The following is a 25,893-nucleotide window of genomic DNA, read 5'->3' on the forward strand; positions in this document are numbered from 1 at the left end:
AGTCGTTGCGTGTATGACCCACTCAAAGTCTTTCGACCACTCGAGTAGACATTTGCATCAGAAGTCGATTACCTGTTTAAAACAGTAGCAGTCCGGATGTTTTCCCACTAATTTAAGTTTAGCCTACCTAGGTACTTCCACCTTTCAAAATGCTGGAAGAAGCGCCCCTCTTAATTGATGGGGATGAATGTTTTCACGTTAAGGGTGATCTTCTGGACTGGTTGAACCCATCATGACAGAGGGTGGCAAGATGCATTATCACGGCATGACATGTTTATACTTGTTACAATGCCTAGGATACTTCGTATTACACAAGAACGCCCAAATCTTCTTTACGGACTTCACATAGTTGAGACTTGATGAAACCAGATAATTTTCAGTTAGCATCAAGAAAGATATGCACCTGGGCCAGCCTACACCCATACAGATCGGTCTTAGTACAAATTTGGTTCGTGGTCTCACCAAAGTCCTTCGTACTCTGTCTGAAATACCCCATCATCATAACTGATCACACGGTCCATGTTCATGAACTGCTGGTCCATGAAGATCTGGGATATTGCCCCCAGTTCTCCGCTACCGGTGGCGCTGATGGGAGACTGTGCTTGGAGAAGACCAGTGGGACCAGTTGTAAAGCCCATGACCGGAGCTGTTTGTGTCGGCGGTAGGACCGGGACGGTGTCACCTAAGCCGAAGTCAGGGCGTGGCTGTGCTGGATGAGACTCTCTACGAACTGCTGAAGCTGTCGCAAAAGCTCCAACTCCTGCCTGATACCGTGCATCTGACGCTGGCCGGCCCGGTGAAGGCGTTTGATCGATTTCGGCAGTATACTGCAGTACGCTCAGAGCATAAGAAGCGTCGCCCAGACATCGGTTATGAAATTGAGTTAATTTACGCGAGTACTTTGCCGCAAGATTCAGGCGCTCACAGTCCTGCCTGTGAGGCCCGGTCCAGCGTCTTGCCATCTCATCCAGGCTCCGTACTAGGGACCAAAATTCAGGCGCAAGAGTGTGCAGGGCGGAACTCTGTGCTGCGGCATGTCTCCAGTACAGCAGGAGCACTTTTGCTCCAATGTAAATGCCGAAAGCAAATTGGCTGGACACTGGCGCTGTTGGAGGCGCGTTCTTCAAGTAATTCTGCGTGATCGTTGCGATTTCGACAGCTGCTGCCTGGCAAGTCTCCAAACTTAAGAGGCTTGGGAGGCGGTCCTTGAAGCTCCATTCCGGAGATGGGAAGGCCATGACCTGGTGGAGTAGGATAATCGAGGTGTTGTGAGTGATATGAGCAAGGGTCAAATTCGGGTCCATCCGTGACGTTTGCCTTGCCATATTAGCCTTCCACTTCTGTGGTAGGAACATCTTCCAATGAACTAGACGAAGATCAAGCTCTTTGAAGCGTGTAAGCCAGTTTGACAGATCACGGTTGTCTTGTATGTTCACCTTCTGCTGGAGGAAGTACGCATTCACTCGACTGAGTGATTCGGTTGCTTCCACGCTATACGCAAAGGCTCCAACTGCGGACATATCGGTTCCTCGAAGCTGGGCTCCCGGCGACGCCCCCGGGCCGGAAGGACTGTGTTTATCGCTTTCCGAGGAGGCCTGGTAGTGCGAAGGAAAAAAGGCGATGGGGTTGCCGATGCGGCCAGCGGCCTTGTCCCAGATGCCGAAATAGGGAGTGTTCACAGGGTCTTCTTTCCGCCAGGTAAAGCCATCACACGGTAGGCGACGGCTTACGTCGTCCGAAGTCAGGCTAGTGTTCCATCCCATCGATACGGAACAGAACCGATCCAGGTTGAAAACGGACCAGAACACCCTGCGACGCTCTTCGGCTTCTGTCCAGTCCTGAGGAGGTGGTAGTGAGACCCAGGGCTGAATTAGTGAGGGTCTGTCTGCCCCATCGATTTCGACCGTCAGCTGCAAGTACTCAACAGTGCGAGTCATAGACCCAACTAATGACCATGCAAGCGAGCCCTCGCCGTTGCCTATCTGAGTTATGGATGTCAGCATTGGTCCAAAGGGGTTCGGAAGGTACACAAGATACATCGTTAAAGGCTACAATGACCAGGGCCTGGAGACTCTCGACGCTAGGACTCTTCATGGCTTCGGCAACGATCCAGTCTCTTGCGTTCATCTGCTGTTCGTACGGAAGCGTCCAAGCGGAGGCAATTTCTACATCTTCAATGAATCGAGACGCAGAGAACATTATGGCGTACAGCACTACCCGTAGCCTTTCATTATCAGCTGGGCGGAGCAGGCGACGTCGTAAGCGGCCCTCGTGTATGATGGGTATCCATGGGTGGATGTGGCTAAAGTAAGAGCACATAGCTGCCTCCAACGCTTCACCAATTGGCATTGGTGGGATTTCGAGGCCGACTTGTGTACGAGACCCATTTATACCGGCAGCCGAGCCAGGATCTACTCGACGGCGTCTGTTCGGGGGAGTTTCGTCTCTTGGGCCTATCACAACCTGGTGGTCAGGAGATGTGGCGGCCATTTCGTTAAAACGTTGCAACTCTCGTGCAAATAAAGAAAGAATCTCATATGGACTCGTGCTTGCAGGAGGAGAAACGGAGTTCTTTGCCGTGTCATAAGAATTTGTGCCGTCTTGTGTTGCCCGAGCACCTTGCTGTTCAATGACCTTCTCAAGGGCGTCTAGTAGGCCAATGAAATGAGCAAGGTTTCTATCCAGGGGAATCGTGCGTTCGACAGGCAACGCGCTCGCAGCTTACCAAGTCGTCGTTGGAGCATTTCGACTGCGCCAGGCTTCAGGCCCGGCTTCACTCGCTTCGTCTCGTAAACACAGTCGCTGCCTTGACGGCGGCGCTCCCTGTCAGCCAACAGTTCCAGAGTCTTGAGGGGCCTGGTACTCATGTGGAGTGGTTGTGGACTCACTAATCTTGCGACACTGCTGGCACGTGGGAACTTCGCGAGAGCAGCGAAGCTTGCGCCGGCGGCAGCCATTGCATGCCAGGCCACCCTCGAAAGCATTGGCACTGTTGTCATCGTTGCCTTCGTTTGCAGCGTCGCTATGATTCTCGTTTGGCTCGTCAGTCATGGCTGTTGTTGCTGCTTGGAAACCTCCCTTGCCCCCTTCCTCCTTTCCCTTGTCTCGGGCGTTGACGTTGATGTATTTTCAAGGCTACTCCGAGCGTAACGGGCACTCCCGTAGGTGTTTGTGCGGGGAAAAGTGTGGGACATTTAGTGTCAAGAATATTACAGATCTTCACATCGTTCAGTAGAGGACAACCAGATTCCGCTGTCGATCCTTCACGGGTCGCCTGGGTCGCTATCGCTGATTCGTTGGCCTAAAGAAGGTCCCTGTACAGGAGGGGGGCCTCGGGGGTGTACAGTCCGAGCGACCTGTCCCGAGGTCCATCACTGTGGTATCTCAGCAACTCAGTGGCAAGGGTGGGATATGAGCATGGACAATTCTTGGCTGATCAGGGTTGTACATGTTTTCCTGGTCCTTTGGACCTTATAGACCCCAACAAGACTGCGGATGTTTCTTTTAGTCTTACCAACTTCGCGCACCCGCAATCAGTATTGCATGTATCAGTATGTTGTGATCTATCCATCTACCGTATTGTGTGCGTCAAATAGCTAGGATGCTTGCACCTGTTCCCGCAGGCGACCTTCCTATCATCGGGCTCCTCCTTATACTAGTCCCATCTGCAGCAGTCGGTTCCCGTACTCAACCAAGTAGTAGTCCCCATAGACCAGCCCATGATCCCAAAGCCTCCTCCGCGCTCCATCGTTGTTGTTGGCTGTGCCATTCTTCAGCACAGCATCAAATGTCTTCCCAGGCACCACGTCCTGAACCAGAAGCTCGCCATCAGCAGAAGGGTCGCTAAGGAAACAAGCCCGCTCTTCAGCCAGAGAAAAGTCCAACGTGTCCTTCACAATTGTGATGGATGCTTCAAGGAAGCGGCTGGCGACTGAGTGTTGCGATATGGCGTTCAGGGCCTGGAACAGAATGAGCATGCCATTCGCTGCGATCACACCCGCAGAACTGTCCCGAAGAGGCCTCATCTCGTCCGCGACTGGCCCGTCAAAGTCCCAGAGCGGGACGTAGCGGCCGATTTTGCCCCTATCCGTGACCTTCTCCACAGAGGATGGTGCGCTTTCCAGCCGAAGAATGAAGTACTCTGCCGCGCCGCATGCAGCGTCGAGAAACTGCCGCTTCTTCGTCCACATGTACGTCTGAGCGTAGCCGAGAATGGCCCATGCCTGCCCACGCGACCATGTCGACGCATCGGCATAGCCCTGGGCCGTACGGCGCCAGTGCAACTCACCAGACCTCGGATCCAAGTTGGCAACGTGGCAAGTCGAGTATAGCTGACCACGGTACCCGTTCTTGGCTGTAGTCACTATTCTCTCGGGCCTCAAATGAGTCGTGAGCAGTGTCTGGGCATGCGCTGTTGCTATCGCTGCGAGCTCCTCATCACCGCTGTGGGCTGCGGCGTAGTAGAGCAAGTCTAGGTTGCACAGACTATCGATGATGATGATGGCGTTCTGCTCCATGTCGGTGATGCTGATGTCTCTCTTCAGCATGCAATCCCAGCTTCGGATGGCCCGTGCTGATGGAACATAACGGCTGGCTAGGCTCCGTGCAGCCTTGATGATGGTGTTCAGGCTTCGACGGTTGCCAGTCAGCTCCCAGTCGCGCTGGAGAGCAGGCATGATGATGAACCCCAGGTCGTGGGTGTCTGTCCGAGCTGCCATGTCGTGCAGAGGCTCCAGCCAGATTTCGCAGGACCTCGCAAGCTGGCTGTGCAACTGCGAAACAGGAATCGCTCTTCTATCATTAAGACCGGTATGTCGTGGGAATCGAACACATCGTTCCTTGAGGGCAGCGAGCTCGCCTGGGAAAAAGCCACAAGTCCAAAAGTCGGGTTCTCTGAGCTCGTATCGGCCATTGCTCTGCTCTGACTGGGAGACTGTTTCGGGGAAACCGGTTGGGGTTTTCTTGGTGCCAGTCGAAGAGGCCACATCGATCAAAGATCTCCCCGCAGTTCTGCAAGCCTTTGCAACAATGTTCTCGCTGTAAAGCTCGGCGAGATGAGTCTTGAGATCCCGGTCGGCAATAGGGAACTTGTGGTCCTGGTCGACGACGTCAGACCAAGAAGTTTCGCTACCCGGAGAGCTCTCGCTGGGCGCATCCAAGACGCGAGGGAGGTCTGAGATTTCTGAGGCTGCAGGAGACATGGCGGCTGGTTGTGTTGGAGAAGACATGGTGAAATGGCTGGAGCTGGTACGATGGTATTGCCATACAAGTACAGTAGCAGTTGTTGGATATGCAATGCCCCAGCAATGTGCCGCTTTCTACCTTTTGTGCATCGATCTTATGGCCCGTTAGATCCGGGATCAACGGGAAGCCAATCTCACGGATACGTTCTGATCCGCCGCCGATAGGCATCCATAGTCTGAGATTTGCGGATGTTGTTCCCTCGGAGAAGTCCACTCGGCCCAATTGTACCCGCCACCTCCCTTGGTGGTGGGGTATTGATGCTCCATGACCGACTGAGTCGCACCGAAGGCCGACGTCCCTACGTTTCCTGCTCTTCAGCGACACTCAGCTGAGCTTGCCCTTGCTATCGGCTTTATTGGATCCTCCTTTGCCCAGAGGTTCTTGGCGCGGGCGCGAGTAGCGGGAAAAATCGCAAAATGGCACCCAGCACCTGAACAGTGCTGCGTCGTGGGGGTTACGTTGCCACATTTCTCTCCACCTCTCACTTGGAACGGGTGTGGCTCCAGTCTCTGAAATTCACAACAAAAGCGGTGATGCCTTGAGAGCAAGTTCAAGTCGGACAATCTCTATTTGGGACACAGAAGTTACCTCGAGACTTGCAGCTCATTCAGGCCGTTGAATGGATGCAATCTTGACATCCTCATAGAATGCAGACTGCGTAGCTAAGACGGACCTCACATGTAGAGGTGCCAGATAGGCAACTGTCAGGAAAATATGGTCATATGTAAAGTATAGCGTCACCGGTACTGCGCTGCCTGATCACGGGAGCATTCGTCATCGGCAGTAAGTAAGTGAGAACAAGCATTGCATTGTATTGAGGACGATCCGACTTAGTGATCACGTCAAAGTCCAGACGACTCCTGAAAAAGATATTTCTGTTGGTGGTGCGTTCCATGAGCGTACGGCCTCCTGGCTGCAGGGATGGCCAGATGCAAACACACCCGTGATTATGACCTTATCGGCATCCCCAAGCTGTGGCAGGAACTTGCGCCTGAGGATTGGTATCTGCGTTCGTGATGCCATCAGATTTGTGTTTGGGTCTGGGCGAAGGACTTCGGCACTGGTTGCAAGTTGTTCGGCCACCGACGCACTAGATAGGTCCGCGATACCACTTGCACCTTTCCTCGACACAACTAGACATCTCCGTTCCTTCGCAGAAACGGAATAGCACTCTGTGCCATCAAAGTCGACCTCGGTAGCTTCAGGAAACAACAATCCCTTCTTAGTCGTTGAGGCAATGGCAAACCCGCCATCCACCACCTGAAGGGACGCCGTCCAGCTTGGCAAGGAAGAATAATTGAGCTTGTGGATTCTGAAGTGCCATCCGGGGAAAGTCACCGGGCTGCTGATGAGTGTGGTGTCGACAACGATATCAAGATGGCTCCACGGCTTCCAACGGCTCGTGATACCAGATGAAGCCCCATCGAGGGTTTTGACCTGCACAAGCCCAACATCGAAAGGACTCTGTCTGAGGCTCCAGGATTCACTATTGTCGATGGAGACAGCAAGCGTGCTATCCGGGGCAAGCTGATGGAGCAACGTCCCCGTCGGCACGCTGAAACCAAAGGTAGACGAATATGCAATCTTGCCGTACTTGGCTTCCCGTGCTTTGAAAGGCTTTACAGTCCCTTGGCCTGATGACAGCAAGTAGTGATGGACACTATCGTTGACGAGGATTTGGCGAGGGGGCCAGATCACCTCAGCAGGCTGGAAGGCGGATGATGGAAGATCGGCGGGGTGGACCTCTTCCTCGCACTGCCAGAATTCGTCTCCTGCTCCGAGGGCGAGAACAACGAATGACTTCAGACACCAGTACACCGACTGAGGAGAGTTGTAGTCCTCGCTCATGTACATGTTGGGATAGAGAAAGCCGATACTCAAACAGCCATTGGTGTGGAACATGGTAGCACGCTCTGGTGCTGCCCACCACCGAAGATGACGAAGAAGAAGGCCTTTCATGACAGGCATGCTGAAGGCTTCGAGCTTCACGAGGGCAGCGACAGCCCAGAACGCCACCATGGCGAAGCGATATATCATGCTGCGGCCAAAGGGGATAGCGGCGCCGTCACGATCAAAATATCGCCAGTACTTGGTCGCGAACTCGTTTGCGTGCCGCCGGTATCGCGTCACCCTCTCGCCGTCGCCGCCGACAAAGTACACGTACAGCAGCGGCGCGAATTGCATGGCGAAGCTGCCCGAGTAGTAGTCGGCCTGCGCTCGGCCATCGCTCCAGAGGCCGTCGCTGCTCCAACCCTCGCCGACGTAGAATGAATCCAGCATGGCGAAGTCTTCGTCGACCTGGGTTTGCACGTCGCTTTCGGGTACACCCAGTACTTTGGTCAATGCCAGGTTGCTGAGGACGCGGAACCAGCGCCAGTTGTTCTCGGGCATGCGCTTCCCGTTCATTCCGCTGAGCCAGGCAACTAGATTGTTGCGCGCCGTTTGGCTCATGGTGTTCAATACGATATCTGGGTTCGACAGTAAAGTGAAGGAGATGCTCTCTGTCTCGACCATCCGCTGGTCGACGTGGCCGATGTCGCCCCAGTAATCAGGATGCAAGGGATCAACACCCTTACTGAGGCCGTTGATCCAGGTCAAGAGCTTCGGATCTCCTCGCGCCGTCGCCTCTGTCATCAAGAGCGGAGCGACAGCAAACAGAGGCCTGGCAAAGCCTTCCAATTGCGCCGCGACATCGTCGAAGCCAGCGGCCGTCTCAATCGGGAGCCGGATACGGGCGCCAGAAGCAGATTTGTGGGGGTGCAGCGGATTGATGAGGGCCGAGGCCGCGCCGACCATGTCGGCGCGGCTCCGGAAGGGATTGCCGGTGAAACCAGGAAGAGGCGTCATGGTCTTGGGTCTCCGGCTTCTGGACAGGTCGGAATCCAGGAATGAGCCTCTCAATTTGACCCCGCGCAATGGAGGCACCGTGTTCGGAAGTCGGGCTATGTCCCGGGTGTGTGCCGATCGTAAGCGGTGGGCCTGGTTGATTGTCGGACTTTCGGGTCAACCATTCGGACGCTGCTCCGATGTTCCACTGGATTGCTGGAGTTTCAAAGCATATGTTAAGACTTCGGCATGTATCTGTAATGGATCTAGATCACGCGACTCAGTAACTGGGCCAAGTGCGCCCTACCGACAGCCTGATCGTGTAGTACTATCCACATACGCCCTCTGAAGTAACATGAACCATGGAATAACACCGCGGAGCAAGAGTCGCTAAGTGAATTCATAATGATGTTATTACATACTGAGCCATGCGTCTTGTCCCGGCCAGTTCTCAATGTCGTCTGTCGTTCCCTGAATATTTTCCCAAACTTGAATGCTCCATGCTCCATGCCTAAGCGAACAAATGCCAAATACACGCCAACGCCTTCAATGCTCATCATACAATCTTCTTCAGATCGAACCCTACCAGCCTGTACCTCGCAACCAGCAGGAAACAGGTGCTCACCACCATGGTCATGCCGCAAAACAGCTGCAGACCCAGGTACTCGCCGCCCTGCGCCGCGACGATGGCGCCGGCAATGGGGCTGCCGGTCAGGGCGCCGAAGGACTGCGCGGCAAAGGCCGTGCCCGTCCGGATGCCAATCTGCCGAATGTCGGAGATTTGCGCGATGAGGGCGGGGCCCAGCGAGATGAAGCCGCCCGACGAGAAGCCAAAGAGGACCATGAAGAGGATGACGGTGACGTCGCTGCGACCGGGGATCCACAGGCCGAGGGTGACGATGGCGCTGAAGACGACGATGATGATCATGACGTTGTAGCGGCCCATCTTGTCGGCGACGATGCCGGGAAGGATGCGGCCGAGGATGCTGACGGCGTTCATGATGGGCAGCAGGTAGGTCGTCAGCGTGGGGTCCATGCCCTGCTCCTTGGCCTGGATGATGATGTAGGTGAAGGGCAGGAACATGCCCCAGAAGAACATGAAGAAGCCGCAGATAAGGAGGGCCATGTTGGGGTCGCGCAGCGTGTCGACGTATTCTCGGAGGACGAGGGGGCGCGGGTTCGGCGGGAGGCGAGACTTGACGGTGAAGCAGCTGACAGTCAGGAGGCCAAGGAAAAGGAAGGCGACGGCGCGGATCGTCCAGGGAAAGCCAACATTGAGGATCTCGGGGTCGATCATGCGCGTCATCATGATGGGGAGAACGACGCCGCCGAGGGAGGAGCCCGAGACCATGATGCCGAGAGCGGCGGCACGGCGGCGGAAGAACCACGATGAGACGGACGCGAGGGAGGCGTTGAAGGCAGCCGAGGACCCCATGGACGAGACAAGCGACTGGGCGAGAATGAACTGATAATACTCCGTGGCCAGCGAGGTCATCATGAGACCGAAGACGTACACGATGGTGCCGCCAATGAGAAGCGGACGGGGTCCGTACGAGTCGTACACCCGGCCGAAGATGGCACCGCTGAACGTCATGCACCAGACCTGCATGCTCGTGATCCAACTGACCTCGGAGGCCGAGTAGTCGGACAATGGGCCCCTGAGATAGTAGTCTTGGAACACACCCACGCAGTTGATAAGACCAAAGGTACAGAACAGCGCGCACCAGCCTCCGAGAACAACGAGCCACGCTTCCAGGCCGCCGTCAGGAAAGTCGGCGGGATTGAAGCCGGTCGAAGGGCTACTCACAGCTGCTTCAACATCCCCATCCGTCTGGGCCGTTGGTGCGACACCGGTCTTCTCCATATCGGCTTGCACGACGTTGGCGGGTTCCGGGTAGATAGCGGCCTCGGTGTGGTGGATCTGCGTCGGGATGCGGTCGAGTGACGGTCGTACTGTTGTACCAGACTCGGATCGGGGTTTAGGTTGATTTGTGGCCGCCTTTTCGGCCGCGATGAATGAATTGGACGAATCCGACATGTCGCTTGTTGTTGATCGCGGCATTGTGATGGCTTCTTGAGATCCGTGTAATCGATGGTGAGCTTTTTCCGCGTCCTATTCGAAACGGGGACCTTAGTCTCCTTTAACCTCTGTCAAAAGTTTGATCTGTTCGCTGTGAAGCTATGTGCGAAAGACGGAAGACGGAAGGCGGATGTAAGGTGCCGAGCCCGAGTAGTGCGAAGGTCGCGCCCTAGTATGGAAAGCGATTGGCAGGTCGAGCTCGGGGCTACAGCCTCTTCAGCCGGTCGTTAGAAATCACCGTAGTCTCGGGATTATGGCCGTGGAGCTTAGCAATCGCGGCGTGACGCGGTCGTTATATCTGTAGAGCTGCAGGATTACTGCAGGAGGCGGGGTGACTGAAGGATCCCATCGAGAAAAGGAAAGGAAGCCCGCCCTTCAACGACAACCATGAACGCGATTGGACCATGATCTCCTTTGTGACTGACAAAACGACCATTTCTCTCACTCTGACCCCATAAGTCGACAAGGGGGGTCTGCGGTAAAGGCGTAGCTAATCTGGGTTGGCGGTGCTGGTTGCGGCCGACATCCGTGTGTCATGGCGGTTGGTCCCTGGTCGCCGCAAGACTGTGGGGCGACAAGACCTGAATCCGCAACTGTTCGAGCTTTTCTCTGTGTATTCTTGGAGCGCAGCCTCTCATTCACAATCTTGCAAGCGGTTTGAGTCGAGTACGGGGTCATTACAGGGCTGGAATCACTTGGCTCGCCGCGCTTAATGCGCTGCACAGCAACGCTGTATCGCTTGCCCACCCGGCGTCACCACCATGGATAAATCAGTGTGAGAGATCCAAGACGTGAAAGAAAGCCAGAAGGCAGATGGTTGGCTGAATCCGGTTAAGACGGCAAGGGTGTCGCTGATCCTAGTGGTAGTGGGAATAAACGTCGGCGACAGCAAAACGCGAAGGCCGAGAAGCTCCAATTACGACATTACCTCGTGGCTTGCGTGCGCTGAGAAAAGCAACTAGTCAAAGCTGAGCTCTAGTTCGGTTCATCAGCACGGCAAATACAGGACCAAGTGATAGAAGCAAATGTCAGAGTCCACCTACGGTTCATGATCGAATGACTCAACCGGCGGTTAGTAGCCGGTGGACAACCATCAATAAAATGGACCATGTATGCACAGCGAAGACGAGCTCGGGCATAAAATCTGATCGGCGCACTGAGGCTGATCGCAATCCTTGCGACTAAGCTCCAGGGTACTCGAATACACCCGAATACAACGTGCTGTCGACGTGAAGTTTCAGCATGAAATTAATCGGCGATCACGTTACACACAGCCAGAAGTCTCTACGCACGGGTTTGCAAGGGCTGCATTGCGAGACTGGGCACCAACAACTTTCGTTGCTCCTGGTGGCAGCTCGACCGTACTTCCGCTCGGCTCCATAGACATTGATCAGCACGCAGCACCTTGTGGCTCTTTGCGGGGATGACCAGAAGTATTGCCGAGATAAGTAAGAGGGATTCCGTCGGATCCGATCGTCATGGGTCTATTACACAGTAAAGGTACACGGTCGATGCGCATTGATGCGGCATCGAATTCCCCGGCCGAGGCCATATCCCCGACAGTTCATACAGCCAGCTTCGGCCAAGTCGAATCACCGGACGAACTCCTTCAAATCCTTTGCGTCTTCAAAGCTGACCTTACCATCCTTCGCGACACTCGCGATATGAATGGCTGACGGGGCTTGTTCTGTGGAGGCCGGCTCCACGGCCTTTGGCTGGGAAGAAAGCTCAATAGCCTTGGGAACTACACCGGCTTGTGCATCTGAGATCTCGTTGACTTCTTGGTTTGTCAGGACATCGGCAACGCGCACGCCACGGCTCGACATCAGCAATGTCGTAGGTCCACGGAACTGAAGGAATAGTCTGTCGCCCCAGATGGTCCTCCGCATCGATGTCCTCAGGCTGAAGAGGAAGCGGCCAATTGCCTTGTAGGTGTCTGTGTCTCGCATGGCCTTGAAGAACTTGGTTTCGGGGAACAGGCCGGTGACGCTCGGGATCTGGAGTCGGAACGACGAAGACTTCAGGCGGAATGGCAGAGGCGGATTGCGCGAGACCGAGTAAGCGACGACGTGCGATGGGTGAGCGACAAACTCCTCGCCGTCGCCAAGTGTCAGTTGATAAATTTGGCCTGGTGACGACAGCGCTGCCAACCCACGGCCAGTTAGATGCGTTGAGCCCCAGTGCGCCAGCGACAAGCCTCTGCTGATACGCGGGCTGAGTGAGAGGGTGTGGCCGGTCCATGCCAATAGCGCATTCCGCTGCGCAACCATGTAGTCCGTGGTACCGTCAAGGTGGAGGATGGAAAAAGTAGTAGTCGGGGATTTCGTCGAGATCATGGCCGTCAGCGGGGTTGATGACGATATCCTCTGGTACAGGAAGGGGATGCCTAGGAAGGCTCGGGAGAAGGGTGAGAGAATGGAAAGCGTTGATTGCGCCTGGTCACATGGTCAGCATGATTTTGTTTCTTTGATCGCAGTCAAACCGCCATGTGGACATACGTTATCTGCCTGGCCAGCTACACCAACCAGCGTGCCTCGCCGAGTGTAAAGCTTCTGCGAAGGAGAGAGGGTGACGGAGAGCATCGAGTATGGTGAGCCGAGGACTTCGAAACGAGCATCTGTACGAAACAGTCAGCAAAAAGCCACGCCGTGCAAAAATGAATTGAGAGGCTCGTACCGGCAACATCGTGGACAGAGGTATTCGCAGGAGCCCCAAAAGCATCTCCTCCAATGCGAGGGGTCTCAGTAGTGGGCGCGGCGCTGATCTGGATGGTTCTGCATTGGCGGCAGGATGATGGCCGTGTCTTGACGGTCCTCAGGCCTCTAGCCGTTCGGATCAATGGGGATTGACCATGCATGATGGCGGCTGGTGGGGGGGGAGAGGAGCTATGGCGACAAAGCACCAGTTCGTGAAGCTCTCACCAGACGGATTCGAGATGCGGCAAAAAGTCGGAACAGCAATGACGAGACCTGGTATGAGCTCCGAGCTCAAGAATTCCTGGCTCTCAAATGTCACGTGATATGTCGTTGCCGGGGCGACATTGCTGTGACGCGGGACCCCTGTTGACTTTGGCGAGGTTTGGCCCAAGCTTTCTTCCCGCTCCGCCCTTGCAACGACGAACCATCTTCTTCCACAACGAATACCACGAAACTGCTTTGGAGCGGTGATTGCCAGTGCCTTTCCTTCGTTTGGCGTGCTTCTTCTCTTTTCTTTGGAGTCAATTGGCCAGCATACACCATGTCGGTACGAGTCGTTGCGCGCATACGTCCGCTGCTCCCCAAGGAGCTTGACAAGGACACCATTGTCACGGCAGACAGCACCGAAGAGGGCAAGCCAGCCACGCTCGTCAAGATCCCGAACCCCAAGAACGAATCAGAGGAGTTTTCGTTCGCGTTCAACAGTGTCTATGACCAGGCTGCGACGCAAGAGGCGCTGTTCGCTTCAGAGGGTACGCAGGATGAGATGGTGTAGGACAGACTTGGCGGCAATACGGCTCTAACATTTGGCTCTAGTCTCACCGCATCTCAAGTCTCTATTCCAAGGTCTCGACGTCACCATATTTGCCTATGGAGTTACCGGAACCGGAAAGACGCACACCATGCGAGGCGGTCTCAAGCTGGCTGATCGAGGCGTCATCCCTCGGCTACTGAGCGGCATCTACAGGAGAGGAAAGAAGACCGCGAAGGACACGGACGGCCAGACCACAGTGGATGTGGCCCTCTCCTACTATGAGATCTACAACGACAAGGTCTTCGACTTGATGGAACCCCCCGAGAAGAGACTGCCCGCTGGTCTGCCGCTGCGCGAGAAAGATGGCAAAACCATCGTCGTCGGCCTCTCCGAGCGACCTTGTCAGGACCTGAAGGACTTTGAGAAACTCTACATCGAGGCCAACAACAACCGCGTCACTGCGTCGACCAAGCTCAACGCGCACAGCAGCAGAAGCCATGCTATCCTGCGCGTCAAGGTCACACAAACCACTGGCGACGTGGTCAGGGAAAGTACCGCTTCCGCCATTGACTTGGCTGGATCCGAAGACAACCGCAGGACAGACAACGGAAAGGAGCGCCTTGTCGAGTCGGCTGCCATCAACAAGAGCCTGTTCGTTCTTTCGCAGTGTATCGATGCCATCTCCCGAGGCGACAAGCGCATTCCTTACCGCGAGTCCAAAATGACGCGCATTCTCAGCCTCGGCCAGAACAACGGCATCACAATCATGATTCTGAATCTGGCACCCCTCCGAAGCTACCATCTCGACACGTTGAGTAGTCTCAACGTCAGCTCGCGGGCGAAGCGCATCGAAGTCCGCGAAATCGAGAACGAGGTTGTCTTCAAGCAGGTCCCTCGCACAAACTCGAACAACGGCGCTGGAACGATGCGCCAAGCACTGCGGCCATTGGCCAATGCGCACAACGTCCACAGTGGCGTCATGGCCAGCAAAGAGAAGGCTGCGGATGCGACGCGGCCCGTCAAGGCGTTCAGTGTCTACACTGACAAGAGCAAGCCTACTGCCATGGCGCGTCCGACTGCCGTTATCACCCAGGTCCGCAAACGGCCCTCCGATTCCGACAGCCTTCCTCGACCGACCAAGATCATGAGACCTAGCCAGCCTCTCCATTCTGCGCAAACAAAGCTTTCCATCTCCGCCGATCAGCTCGAGGCTTTGGTCGAGAAGAAGGTTAGCGAGATCCTTGCCGCGAGAGTCAGCCAAGCGGCTGAGCCTGCGGCACCTGCTGTAGCGGCAGTTCATCCCGATATCAATGATGCTGTGCAGAAGAGACTGGAGGCACTTGAGAGGCGGATACAGGAAGACGAACGACGGGAAGACTCAAGATCTGATGGCCTAAGGCACCTGCTGCTGGCACGGCAGGCAAAGGAGAAGGGTGACGACGCGACTGCACTGGAAATGTACGAGCTCGCGCTCCCCTTCTTCCCTGGCCAGGCCAAGCTCCTCGGCAAAATCGAGAAGCTTCGCGCGCGGCTCGGTATGGACGTGGAGGAAACCGCAAAGGAGTCGAGGCGGAAGCGCCGAAAGGTCGTTGCGTTGGATGAAGATGAGTATCACGGCGCCGTCGATGCCGACGCGGACGCAGATGAGAGTTTTGTGTACCGCGATCCCAAGCCCAGAAGCAAGAAGACTGCCAAGCATGTCAAGGTTGCCGTTCCCTTGACAACGACTGCCTATGAGCCAATATCACCGCGCTCTCAGCAACTGCTTGACATTGTCAACTCGAGAGATCTGGCACAGATCCAACGTCTGCACGGCTTTGGGGCGAAGAAGGCGAGGGACTTGGTGGACTTCTTGCGTTTGATGGGCGAAGATGACGATGGAAACATTTTCACCTTGGCCCAGCTGAGAACTGTCCCTGGCATGGGAGGCCGCACTGTCGAGCGGGCGTATGAGGGCCTTGTCGGTGCCGTGTGAGTTTGGGCCTACGGGCTGGCTTGGTCGCATGGTTAGTTCTGGACGATGCAGGGTCAGCGAGGCGTTTGCAAGTCGGGGCGCGTGGGGCTGCATATCACTGGGGTTAGGAGTTTGGTGTCTGGCCCTCATTGGGAGGCCATGGACGCGTTGGTCTTTTCGTTTTTGATTTTCTGATTTTGGCGAAGTACCATGCATGAAATGCCAACGCTCACTGCACTCTAACATCATTGAACCATCTGTAGTGATGTCTGTGCATCCGAATCACGTGTACCCATTAGTCACCAACACCACATCAACTGACCGTGCTGGCAGGTGCAGAAATTGAGAAAGAACTCCCAGTGGCTTCGTCTTTGAATGTTCCGTTGGTATCTGAATCAATCTGTGAGCCTCATGTGGGAGGCCGAATAGAACAAGCTTGCAGATGGATCTCTTTGAATCACAGGACACGGCTGCTCAATCCAGTAGCCTGGCACACTGCCTTTCAAACCATCGCCGCAAGTAGTAGCAGCATCCTGAAGGGGGTCCAGGTCTCTTTGACAAGACGGGGAACAACTTGAAGAGCTCTTGCTTCTTCCAGCAGCCTCTCGTTAGCTTGCACTGTCGGGTATAAGTAACATGGAACGACCCAAGAACATAGTGTGACCAACAGCGCAAAACACCCGCTCTTCCATGTTTACAGACACTATGAATTCCAGTTCTCAGAGCTCGGGAAGTACCAGCAGTGCCTCCGCGCCCCGCGTTGAGAGTTTTGATTCCGACCTCGAAACTCAGCTTCGATATCTTGTCCCGCCTCAGCATGACCAACATCAAGATGAATTTGCTTCTAGCCCACTGTTGACGGTGCCTGCTCTAAAGACCTGCCCAGACATCCAACACGGTCTTATTGGGGTCAGCAGTGTCTCGTCCAAGAAGCTCAATGGTTCTGAGAGTAGGGCGGATATTCTTTCCGCAAGGGTCTTCCAGAATGTCACCGCTCCGGCTTCGACATTCATCTGTGGCAGCCAGGGAGCCGGCAAAAGCAACACGCTTGCTTGTCTGTTGGAGAACTGTCTATTACGCAGCAAGCTTGGCAGTCTGCCTCGTCCTTTGACGGGAATTGTGTTCCATTACGATGGATTCAACTCGGACCTGATCGGGCTCCCCTGCGAAGCTGCCTTCCTTGCGTCTGACCGGCAAGTGAGTGTTCGCGTCCTTTGTGCGCCTACCAATATCCAGACGATCAAGGTGAGCATCACGTATCCAGCAACGGAAAGAGATGTATGCTGACGACGACAATTCCAAGAAGACCTATGCCCGGGTTCCCAACGTCGTCATTGAGCCATTCCGTCTGAGAGACGAGGATCTCAACACGCAGAGAATGCTCAACTTAATGGCAGTAGGCGCCGGGAACGTACCCCTCTACATGCACGTTGTGACACGCATCCTGAGGGAGATGAGAATTAGCCAGCAAAATTCCGGTCAACCATTTAAATATTCGCAGTTCAAGGCCACGATGAACAAAGAAGACCTGCAGGTTGCGCAATCGGTTCCCCTCCAGCAGAGACTGGACACTTTGGAGAGCTTCATGGCATCATCGGCGATTCTTTCGAAAAAACAGAAGAAGGCTATGAAAACGACGGAAGCAAACAACTGGACGCCTTGCGTAAGTTTCTGTTCGACTTCTTGGGGCTCTACTTACGAAAGTTTTAGCCAAGCCAACTTATCATTGTCGACCTTTCCTGCCCATGTGTCACGTCGGACATGGCATGCTCCCTGTTTAACATAGCACTCCAACTGTTTCTTGAAGGTGACAAGAGTGTCAGTCGAGTAGTTGCTCTAGACGAGGCGCACAAATACATGAGGGATAGCTCCCCGGAGTCGTGCATCTTCACCGAGAATCTGCTGGGCGTCATCCGGCAGCAAAGACATCTCGGCACGCGAGTCATCATCTCTACTCAGGAGCCGACAATTTCGCCCAAGCTCCTCGACCTATGCTCCGTGACGATCGTCCATCGCTTCACGTCTCCGGACTGGCTCCGTACACTGCAGAAACACTTGGCCGGAGTGTCCTCGTTGGTGCCTGCAGAGAACGAGGGAACCGAGGCTAAGAAGAACCATGGGAGGCCTGGCGTGCACCCCATCACTGTCCGTGGAAGAGACCCTGCAGCAGAACTCTTCTCGCTCATTGTCAACCTTTGCACTGGCCAGGCTTTGGTGTTCTCGCCTAGTTCTATCATTGGGAGCAAAGACCTCGATCGTGGGTGTACGGGTGGAAATAAGGGCGTCAAAATTGACGACACCGACAGCTCAGATGACTCAAGCAGTGGGAATGACAGCTCGGAGGATTCCGACCGGACCCTTGAAGCTGCAGAGCGTCTCTCCCATCGGGTTCTGAGAGTGAACATCAGAGCTCGGCTCACATCAGATGGAGGGCGGAGTGTGATGGCTTTGTAAATCCGGTGATTGTACCATAGCCACAGGATATTGAGTTCATATCAAATGAGGGGCAGTCATTGGTTGCATAATCTGAAGTCGAATAATGGGACTGACACTGTCGAGTTGGGTCCAACAGTTGCTGCACCTCGCGGGTCGGCAAGCCAGCGACTCTTCATACTACCAAAAAAAAAAGAAAAGAAAACAATGCTTATGACTGGGGGAAAAGGCTGTGTTTCTGCTTCAAGACCGCCCAACATGAGCGACATCAAGCATGCCATGCATAAAGCAAAGGCCTCCCCCATGGAAGGATGTTGAGTGGGAAGCGGACATCTGTAGATTCCGAGTCGCATCAATTGCTGCTTCCGTGTTCCGAGGTTGTTAAAAGGACTCAACGCCGAGCAATCATGACTCTGTCAGTCCTAATTCTATCAAATAGACAGAAATACCAAGGAGCATGAGAGCTTGAGGCGGCAGTGCCCGTGTGCCGCAAGCTTTCGGCGAGGTTGAATAGCATGACTCGCAGGTGGACCGACTCGGGCTGGAATCCTAGGCTCAAAAGGGCCCCGAAAGTGGATTGCCATGTGCTCAACGTGGATTTCGATTCTGGATTCTTTGAGGTCTCTGGGCCCTTTGCTCCACGTGATGAGAGCTACACTCCAGGACGCCTGCATGGGCATCGCCCAAATGACAGCCGATGACGCCTGTGACTTATTTTGGTACGTACTACGTAACTGAGGAATGCGTGGCGGGCGAGCAGGAACAACAGGAACAACCAATGACATCACGAAGCAGTAGCAGCCTCCCACTCATCGCTCTCCCGAGATTTGCGTCACTCTGAGCGGTGACGCCAGGCAAAATCCAATGTGAGGGGCAAGAGTGGCTGAGATGCCAAGGAAATAGTCACAGCGCCAGCACCAATTGACACCAGGAGCAGGCAGTGACACAGTGACAGGGGGTTTCCGTTGGACAGGCAAGAAGCAACACAGGGAGAAGGCGCGGGAGGACCGTCCACTCCCAGATTCGCATCAGCCCCGCGCCTGGCCAACGAAGAGGGAAGGAGGGCTGGATCTCGATCTGGGTTTCGGCAGGACAAGGGCGTTCCCCCTTCTGCTCCCCAGTCCGTTCTCGTAACCCTACCGTAGTCCACAGCAATCTGCTTCATCCATCTTGCGGCGCATCTCTAGCTTGTAGCCCGCTCACCACACGCGTTTCGCCACCGCGTACCTACCTCTTTCGAGCCTCACACAAACCTTCACCACCCCCTTCACCTTGTAACCACAGTGCTCGCACATCGTCTAGCCCTGCACCATGCCACGACATGGCCGAAGCTCCCCCTGATGAGCCACCTTACCCGGCTCCCGAACATGAGCATCTCACCCCAGATGAGCAGGATAGCGCCCAGCGAGGACACGCATCTGAGGATCCTCTCAAGCTGGACGATGACCGTGCTGCCTCCCTTCTCGAGCTGCAGACCCTCACTATCACCGAGGTCCTCGACCAGGATTCACGACCCACCTTTGTCATTGATCTTGACCCAGATGAGGGCATCACAATAGGCGCAAAGCGCATCTGGCCAGTCTTCTGCAATTCGGCTCTCCGCACACATGAGCTACTTCTCGATGCTGTGCTGGGATGTGCGCCTCAAGATGCCGAAACTCCTCATGCCGTCGCCAATGACACTGCAGTAGACACGACGTACGAGGACTTCAGCAGCTGGGCTACGGGCGTAACCAAGTTTGACAACTCCAAAGATGTCTTCCCGCTCTTCTTCAGCTACCGCGACATGCTGTGGACAGGTTCCACCGTCCGCCAACGCTGGAGGCTCATCAGCGGCAACTTGATCACGGCCACCAGCTCACGGCCTGCGACCCCCTCCTTGTCCAAGGAGACATCAGACCAAGGTCATGTCGACCCGCAAGCCACAGTCGCGCAGACAGACGCCAGCGTCTCAACGGCAGGAACAACGCTCTTCTCCTCCACCAAGCAGCATGCTCTCTCATCGCAGACCTCGAACCTCAACAAGACGGCCGGAACAAGCTCTGATGAGACGGGCACCACCTCGACAAGTGCACGCCTCCATCTCGCGACACCGGAAAAGGCCGTTGCAGACTGGACTGTACCGAACCCCAAAGGCATCCTCTCGGCTCACATCGCCTACGCTCGCACCGTGGCCTGGGAAAATACCCCTCTAGGTCCTCTCAACCAGTGGTCGCGCGAGTTTCGCCAGACTGTCAACCTGGTCATGGGAAATCCCTTCCCCGCAGCCCTCTTTTGGGGCAGTGACCTTACCATGCTCTACAACGAGGCATATGCTGCCGAAGTCGCTGGTAACAAGCATCCCTCTCTCATGGGCACGGGGTTTTCGGGACCTTTTTCAGAGTTATGGGATGGCGTGAGCGGCATCTTTGCCGAGTGCGCGCGGACAGGTGTCAGTATTCGCAAGGAGGACGACTATCTGCCTATTGAACGGCACGGCTTCCTCGAGGAGACTTTTTATTCCTGGTCTTGGACACCGCTATATGGAGGCACGAGCCGGATACTTGGCTTCTACAATGCGCCTTTTGAAACGACACAGTCAGTCTTGCACCAGCGCCGAACCAAGACGATCAACAAGGTTGGCGAAAATGTGGCCCGGGCCAAGTCCATCAAGCAATTCTGGAAACTTCTCATGGAGAGTTTTGAAGACAATCACTTCGATATCCCTTTCGCTTTGCTTTACTCCGTTGTCGATGCCGAGGACGACAACGAGTCATCCGTGTCCTCAGGCAGCACAATGTCTCTCAAGTCATGCCATTTCGAGGGATCCCTCGGAATTCCAGAGGGCCACAGAGCTGCACCCAAACAGCTTGACCTTAAGCGTAGCCGCGACGGGTTCATCCCCGCGTTCCGGGAATCCATGCGAACAAGAGAGCCGACGTTGCTTCACACGAGGGACGGAACCCTGCCAGAGGAATTACTCGAAGGCATCGACTGGCGCGGATTTGGTGACCCATGCAAACAAGCTATCATCTTCCCCGTCCGCCCGACCAACGGGGAGAACGTTCTCGCCTTTCTGATGCTTGGCATCAGCCCTCGTCGCTTCTATGACGATGGCTACAAGTCATTCACATCCATGCTGAACCGACAAATGTCAACCTCGCTGGCATCTTTCATGCTCTACGAGGACGAAGTGAAGAAGAGCCGCGATCTCGCGGAGGCAGCTGCTTTGGAGCAGGAAAACCTGACTCAACAGCTTCTCCTGCAGACAAGCCGTATGCGCCGCATGACAGAGCTGTCGCCCCTGGGCATGTATCTAGTCAGCCCAGATGGTGTTCTTCGAGAGGGCAACGACCGCTATTTTGAGATGACGGGCCATCCGAGAGACGTCATGTACGAGATGTCGTTTATGGAGCAGATTGAAGACGGTAGCAAGAAGACCATGATGGAGGGCTGGGAGCGACTGGTAAGAGATCACCAAGCGTGGACAGGTGAGTTGCAGCTGAAGAAGTTGCGCGTGCAACCTGTCGATCTGCACGGCGAGAGCATCGACTATTGGGTCATGGCAACTGCGCAGCCTGAGTTTGCACCAGACGGTTCGGTGCGGTCTGTCATGGGCTCTATCACAGACATTTCTCATCTTAAATGGGCGCAGGGTTTGCAGAACCGAAGGCTCCAAGAGGCCGAAGAAACGCGCCGGCAGCAGAACGAGTTCATCGACATCACATCGCACGAGATGCGAAACCCTCTTTCAGCAATTCTCCAATGTGCAGACGACATCTTATCTACGCTTGGCCAGCACCATGCCCAGCAAAAGATGCCGTCAAGAGAAGATGTTGAGGCCTGTATGGACGCGGCACAGACCATCTCGCTGTGTGTTCAGCACCAAAAGTCCATTGTCGACGACATTCTTACCGTCTCTAAATTGGATTCGAATCTACTTGTTCTTACGCCCATAAGCGCTCAACCAGTGGAGGTTGTCAAGCGAGCAATCAAGATGTTCGATCCGGAACTGCAGGCCAAGCAGATCGAGATGGTTTATGACATTCATCCGTCTTTTAAAGATGAGAACATTGAATGGATGATGCTTGATCCAAGCCGCGTACTGCAGATTCTCATCAACCTCATCACCAACGCCATCAAGTTTACCGCCGGCGCAGCCAAACGAACCATCACTGTCTCGATCAATGTTTCGCGGGAATCGCCTCGCACTGTCATCATTCCGGACTTTTGTTACATCCCACCTCGAACGCTCAACAGTCAAGTAGTCATGGGTGAAGAGTGGGGAAGTGGAGAAATCAGCTACCTTAATTTCCGCGTCACTGATACTGGTGTCGGACTTACACCAGAGGAAATGAAGGTACTTTTCGAGCGCTTCTCGCAGGCCTCACCGCGTACCCACGCACAATATGGTGGCAGCGGCCTTGGTCTCTTCATCTCTCGTCAGCTAGCCGAGCTTCACGGTGGTCAGATCGGTGTTGCATCCAAGGCGGCATCTGGGAGCACGTTTGGCTTCTTCATCGCTGCTCGGCGCACCGATGCGCCGTCGCTGGCACCCGTTGCACAGTCTCTGCCGCAGGCTCGGGATTTGGGCAACAGCGCGAACTTCCCCTTTCAGATCGTCGTTCCTCAGCGCCAGGACCTTGCGTCGCATACTTCCGCTGCGTCCGATCTCGTCGCTGCCAAGACATTTCCAGTGCCGGATTTTGACCCTAAGAAACTCGACATACTCGTAGTGGAGGACAACCTCGTCAACCAGAATGTTCTTGTCAAGCAGCTCAAAAAGGTTGGCTCACGGGTTGCTGTTGCCAACGATGGCGTTGAAGCACTCGCGTTTCTACAGCAGACACACTGGCGCAAGGATGGCGGGACGAAGCTGTCGGTTATCTTGATGGATCTTGAGATGCCTAATATGGACGGACTAACATGTGTCGGGGTCATTCGCAAGATGCAAAACGACGGGACCATTCGTGGACACGTACCTGTCATCGCCGTCACGGCTAACGTCCGAGACGAACAGGTGGCTGCAGCGCGACGGAGCGGCATGGACGACGTCGTATCGAAGCCGTTCCGGATCCCCGACCTCATGAAGAAAGTGGAGGCTCTTCTCGGGACGGTCGCAGGGGTTGGTCTGAGCATCGCGGGGGCCTAGTTTGCGGGCAGGGATGTTCGGTTCATGAGGCGCGAAGACGAGGCAGCGTGCCTCTTGTTGATGATAGAGTAGAACTGGTCAGCCGTAGACCCGAAGGTGCGAGGGCTGGCCTCGAGGCACGGTCGTGACGACGGCATGGCGTTGGAGCAAAGCATTGGAATGTTTGAAGGCATTGGAACCGCCTTCCTCGGCTGGTAGGACAGGATATCATGATGAGCTAGTTTTTGTCGCATTGTCATTCCCCGCCCCCTTTTCGTAATCACTATGCGTTGACTGACCTGGGCATGCTGGCAGTATTCTCTCTGCTTGTCTGTCTTGCCTTGCTTTGAAGCGAGCAGAGTGATCAGCCAATATTCTATTGGGGCGGTACAAAAAACATGGACTCAGGGCAACGAAGATCGTGGGCATTGTGGGTGGTGCTCCAGGCTTCCCCCCCCAAGGATGCCTTCACTTCCGACATATTCGCCGCAGTGCAGTAGCCATTGCTGACACGGGCTGGGACTCTGGCGGGCTGCTTACAACAAAAACAGACCAGCTTTCATCCAGTGCACGCATTCCATTCCTTTCCACCGCTTCACAATGCCAAACCCATAGACGGCCTCGCTCCAGCACCGACCACGGCCCGAGGACGGTCCACCATCTCAAAAGCTTCTTCCACATCCCCGTCTCTGCTTACGCCCCTCGAGCCGAACTCCACCGTCACTTCGGCCGTCCGCACGATCCCGCCCTTGGACCTGAGTATGCTGCCCTCGCTGTCCTCGTCATCCTCGCGCCCCTTGGACCCGTCGCCCACAAGTGTGGCGCCCCGCAACGTCGAGGCGGGGAACCGCGACGCGCCGTTCGAGCGCAGGTAGCCGCCACCAATGCTTCCGTCGCCTTGGCCAGAGACGCCAGCCGCCGCGGGGTATTTCGAGCGGTGCATGTCGCGGAAGAGGACGCGGAGAACGGGAATCGTTGTCGCGACAATGGTGACGTTTGGTTCGGCTTGGCCCCAGATGAAGAGCATCGAAAGGCGATCTTTCCCCGTCAGTCGTGCACCCGAAAAGGAGATAGTTTACAGTACAGCAGGGTTGGAATTGTGAAAGGCCGAAAACCGCTTGATGACGGGAGACTCTGGGGAGGGTAAAGGGGAAAAGGAGGGAAGCAGACGTACAGGGAATGTCCGGGCCGGCAGTGATGCTCATTGCCGACACGACTTTGATCACGCCGACAATGCCTGCTACGAGGCCGAGACTCATGGCAATGGCGACACCGATTTTTTCGTACTTCTTCATCTGCAGTTTCCACACAATTTTCCACGGAAGAAGCGCAAGGGCAAAGTCGACCAGAGCAGAGTAGCCTGTTCCCCGTTTGTCAGCATTCAAACACCGCTTCTAGGTTGGTTCAGTGCAGACGTACTGTTCGCCACCATGGCGATGATGACAGCGTCGACAACACTCCAGCATGATCCTGGCAACACAGCTTCATACTCATCTTGCCCCTCGCGATCACAGGCTGCCCTCCACGTCGTCACGGCGTTGGTCGCAAGCACACCGTTCATCGTCACGACCATGAACCAGATGAACCACTTCTGCCACCCCTGTGCCACACGTAGCAAGGTCAGGGCAAAAGAGGTCTTGCTGAGGCCAAGAGCGACCTTGTTGAGGACGTCGACGGTCGTGGAAAGGGTGTGCATGCGTGGAACAAAGCCGAGGGTCAGGCCAAAGCCCATGCGCATGAGCTCGGTGAGGACGGCCGTGGCGGCTATGAGGAAGAACTGCTTGTCATCAGCTACTGGGGAAGAGGCCATTCTCAGCAGCGAAAGAAGACTCACCCAGGCGAAGAGCATGATGTAGTCATCCCACCACATGCCCCTCGTGCGGACGGCTTTGCAGTAGATGCGGAGGAGCAGAAAGATAGTTGCAAAGGCCATCATGACCCATATGGAAGCGACCACAGTCGGAGCAGGGTCATTGGTGGGAACAGGCATGGTGGTAACGGCTATAGCCCCAGCTGCTGGGTCATCCTGTCTCCGCGCGAGGGCGTAGATGGTTCCAAGAGTCGACATAATGCGCTCTTTGCTTCGAGTCCGATGGTTTTAATTTTCAAGGCCAATTTCAGAACCTTACCAACCCCACGGCGCTGTCGGACTTGAAAGCACGAGACAAAGGACGGTCAGCGAGCACTGGGCTGCTTGAACATATCCTGAACCTCTTGTTGAGACCTGTATCGATCAGATAGAACGCCAATATCACCAGAGATAGTACGTTGAGTTTTAGGGCAAAGGAAGCCAGTGCTGGGCAGCGTCTGGTTATATGGAACTTCTGCACATGGTTGTTAGTTCTCAAGTGCGAAGTATATCAGCCGGGTGTCTTCAGCGGACCAAGGCCATTGTCACTCGTCAAGGAAGAAAAAAAGTTCCCGGGTGCCTGAAGGTATCTACCGCGCCAAGCACTGCAAGTTTGAGGGATACATGCAAGGAACGGAGAGCGTCTGGTCCAGAAAGAGTGGTAGAAAAGAGGCCCAATGCCAGGGTGGTGTCGGCCACACACAGCACGCACCCCATGTCTCGGTCTGATGTGTGCTGTAAAGGATCGATGCAGGACAATGAAAAAAGGTCAACAGAGAAAATCTCCGTATTTTTTGGAATCTGCTACCCCTGTTACCGTCACGAAGGATCACTACACATGAGGCGGCTTTTCAGTAAGGCCTGTGGTTGGACATCGAACATTATAGCCACAACCCTGCCACTCTCTGTGTCAAGTCATACTCGGATGATGAAGGAGATGGATGAAC

At 55.0% G+C, this 25,893-nt stretch overlaps 9 protein-coding genes across 9 annotated transcripts; 3 read left to right on the forward strand and 6 right to left on the reverse strand.

The window, feature by feature from the left end:
* Nucleotides 1-458: 458 nt before the first annotated feature.
* On the reverse strand, nt 459-2,999 carry VDAG_02134 (uncharacterized protein; the record flags this gene model as incomplete). Its single annotated transcript, XM_009658163.1, has 3 exons — nt 459-1,910; nt 2,038-2,648; nt 2,726-2,999. The coding sequence occupies 3 exons, from the start codon at nt 2,997-2,999 to the stop codon at nt 459-461; spliced, it is 2,337 nt and encodes a 778-aa protein (XP_009656458.1).
* A 651-nt stretch (nt 3,000-3,650) lies between these two features.
* On the reverse strand, nt 3,651-5,228 carry VDAG_02135 (unsaturated glucuronyl hydrolase; the record flags this gene model as incomplete). The annotated part of the gene is made up of 1 exon (XM_009658164.1): nt 3,651-5,228. One exon carries the CDS (start codon nt 5,226-5,228, stop codon nt 3,651-3,653), a length of 1,578 nt encoding a protein of 525 aa, XP_009656459.1.
* A 417-nt stretch (nt 5,229-5,645) lies between these two features.
* On the reverse strand, nt 5,646-8,091 carry VDAG_02136 (uncharacterized protein; the record flags this gene model as incomplete). Its single annotated transcript, XM_009658165.1, has 1 exon — nt 5,646-8,091. The coding sequence occupies one exon, from the start codon at nt 8,089-8,091 to the stop codon at nt 6,082-6,084; it is 2,010 nt and encodes a 669-aa protein (XP_009656460.1). The 3' UTR covers nt 5,646-6,081.
* A 535-nt stretch (nt 8,092-8,626) lies between these two features.
* VDAG_02137 (riboflavin transporter MCH5) lies at nt 8,627-10,108 on the reverse strand (the record flags this gene model as incomplete). Its single annotated transcript, XM_009658166.1, has 1 exon — nt 8,627-10,108. One exon carries the CDS (start codon nt 10,106-10,108, stop codon nt 8,627-8,629), a length of 1,482 nt encoding a protein of 493 aa, XP_009656461.1.
* Nucleotides 10,109-11,567: 1,459 nt separating this feature from the next.
* VDAG_02138 (uncharacterized protein) lies at nt 11,568-13,082 on the reverse strand. The gene is made up of 3 exons (XM_009658167.1): nt 12,827-13,082; nt 12,649-12,767; nt 11,568-12,585 (listed from the first exon to the last, which is right to left on the reverse strand). Exons 1-3 carry the CDS (start codon nt 13,005-13,007, stop codon nt 11,743-11,745), a joined length of 1,143 nt encoding a protein of 380 aa, XP_009656462.1. The 5' UTR covers nt 13,008-13,082; the 3' UTR covers nt 11,568-11,742.
* Nucleotides 13,083-13,387: 305 nt separating this feature from the next.
* VDAG_02139 (kinesin-II 95 kDa subunit) lies at nt 13,388-15,575 on the forward strand (the record flags this gene model as incomplete). The annotated part of the gene is made up of 2 exons (XM_009658168.1): nt 13,388-13,598; nt 13,663-15,575. 2 exons carry the CDS (start codon nt 13,388-13,390, stop codon nt 15,573-15,575), a joined length of 2,124 nt encoding a protein of 707 aa, XP_009656463.1.
* Nucleotides 15,576-16,259: 684 nt separating this feature from the next.
* VDAG_02140 (uncharacterized protein) lies at nt 16,260-18,008 on the forward strand (the record flags this gene model as incomplete). The annotated part of the gene is made up of 3 exons (XM_009658169.1): nt 16,260-16,751; nt 16,819-17,217; nt 17,265-18,008. 3 exons carry the CDS (start codon nt 16,260-16,262, stop codon nt 18,006-18,008), a joined length of 1,635 nt encoding a protein of 544 aa, XP_009656464.1.
* Nucleotides 18,009-19,308: 1,300 nt separating this feature from the next.
* On the forward strand, nt 19,309-23,118 carry VDAG_02141 (aerobic respiration control sensor protein arcB; the record flags this gene model as incomplete). Its single annotated transcript, XM_009658170.1, has 1 exon — nt 19,309-23,118. One exon carries the CDS (start codon nt 19,309-19,311, stop codon nt 23,116-23,118), a length of 3,810 nt encoding a protein of 1,269 aa, XP_009656465.1.
* Nucleotides 23,119-23,692: 574 nt separating this feature from the next.
* Nucleotides 23,693-25,165, reverse strand: VDAG_02142 (uncharacterized protein; the record flags this gene model as incomplete). Its single annotated transcript, XM_009658171.1, has 3 exons — nt 23,693-24,135; nt 24,517-24,874; nt 24,932-25,165. 3 exons carry the CDS (start codon nt 25,163-25,165, stop codon nt 23,693-23,695), a joined length of 1,035 nt encoding a protein of 344 aa, XP_009656466.1.
* Nucleotides 25,166-25,893: the final 728 nt, after the last annotated feature.

The sequence above is a fragment of the Verticillium dahliae genome, genomic scaffold, assembly GCF_000150675.1.
Source record: "Verticillium dahliae VdLs.17 supercont1.3 genomic scaffold, whole genome shotgun sequence".
Lineage (NCBI taxonomy): Eukaryota > Fungi > Ascomycota > Sordariomycetes > Glomerellales > Plectosphaerellaceae > Verticillium > Verticillium dahliae.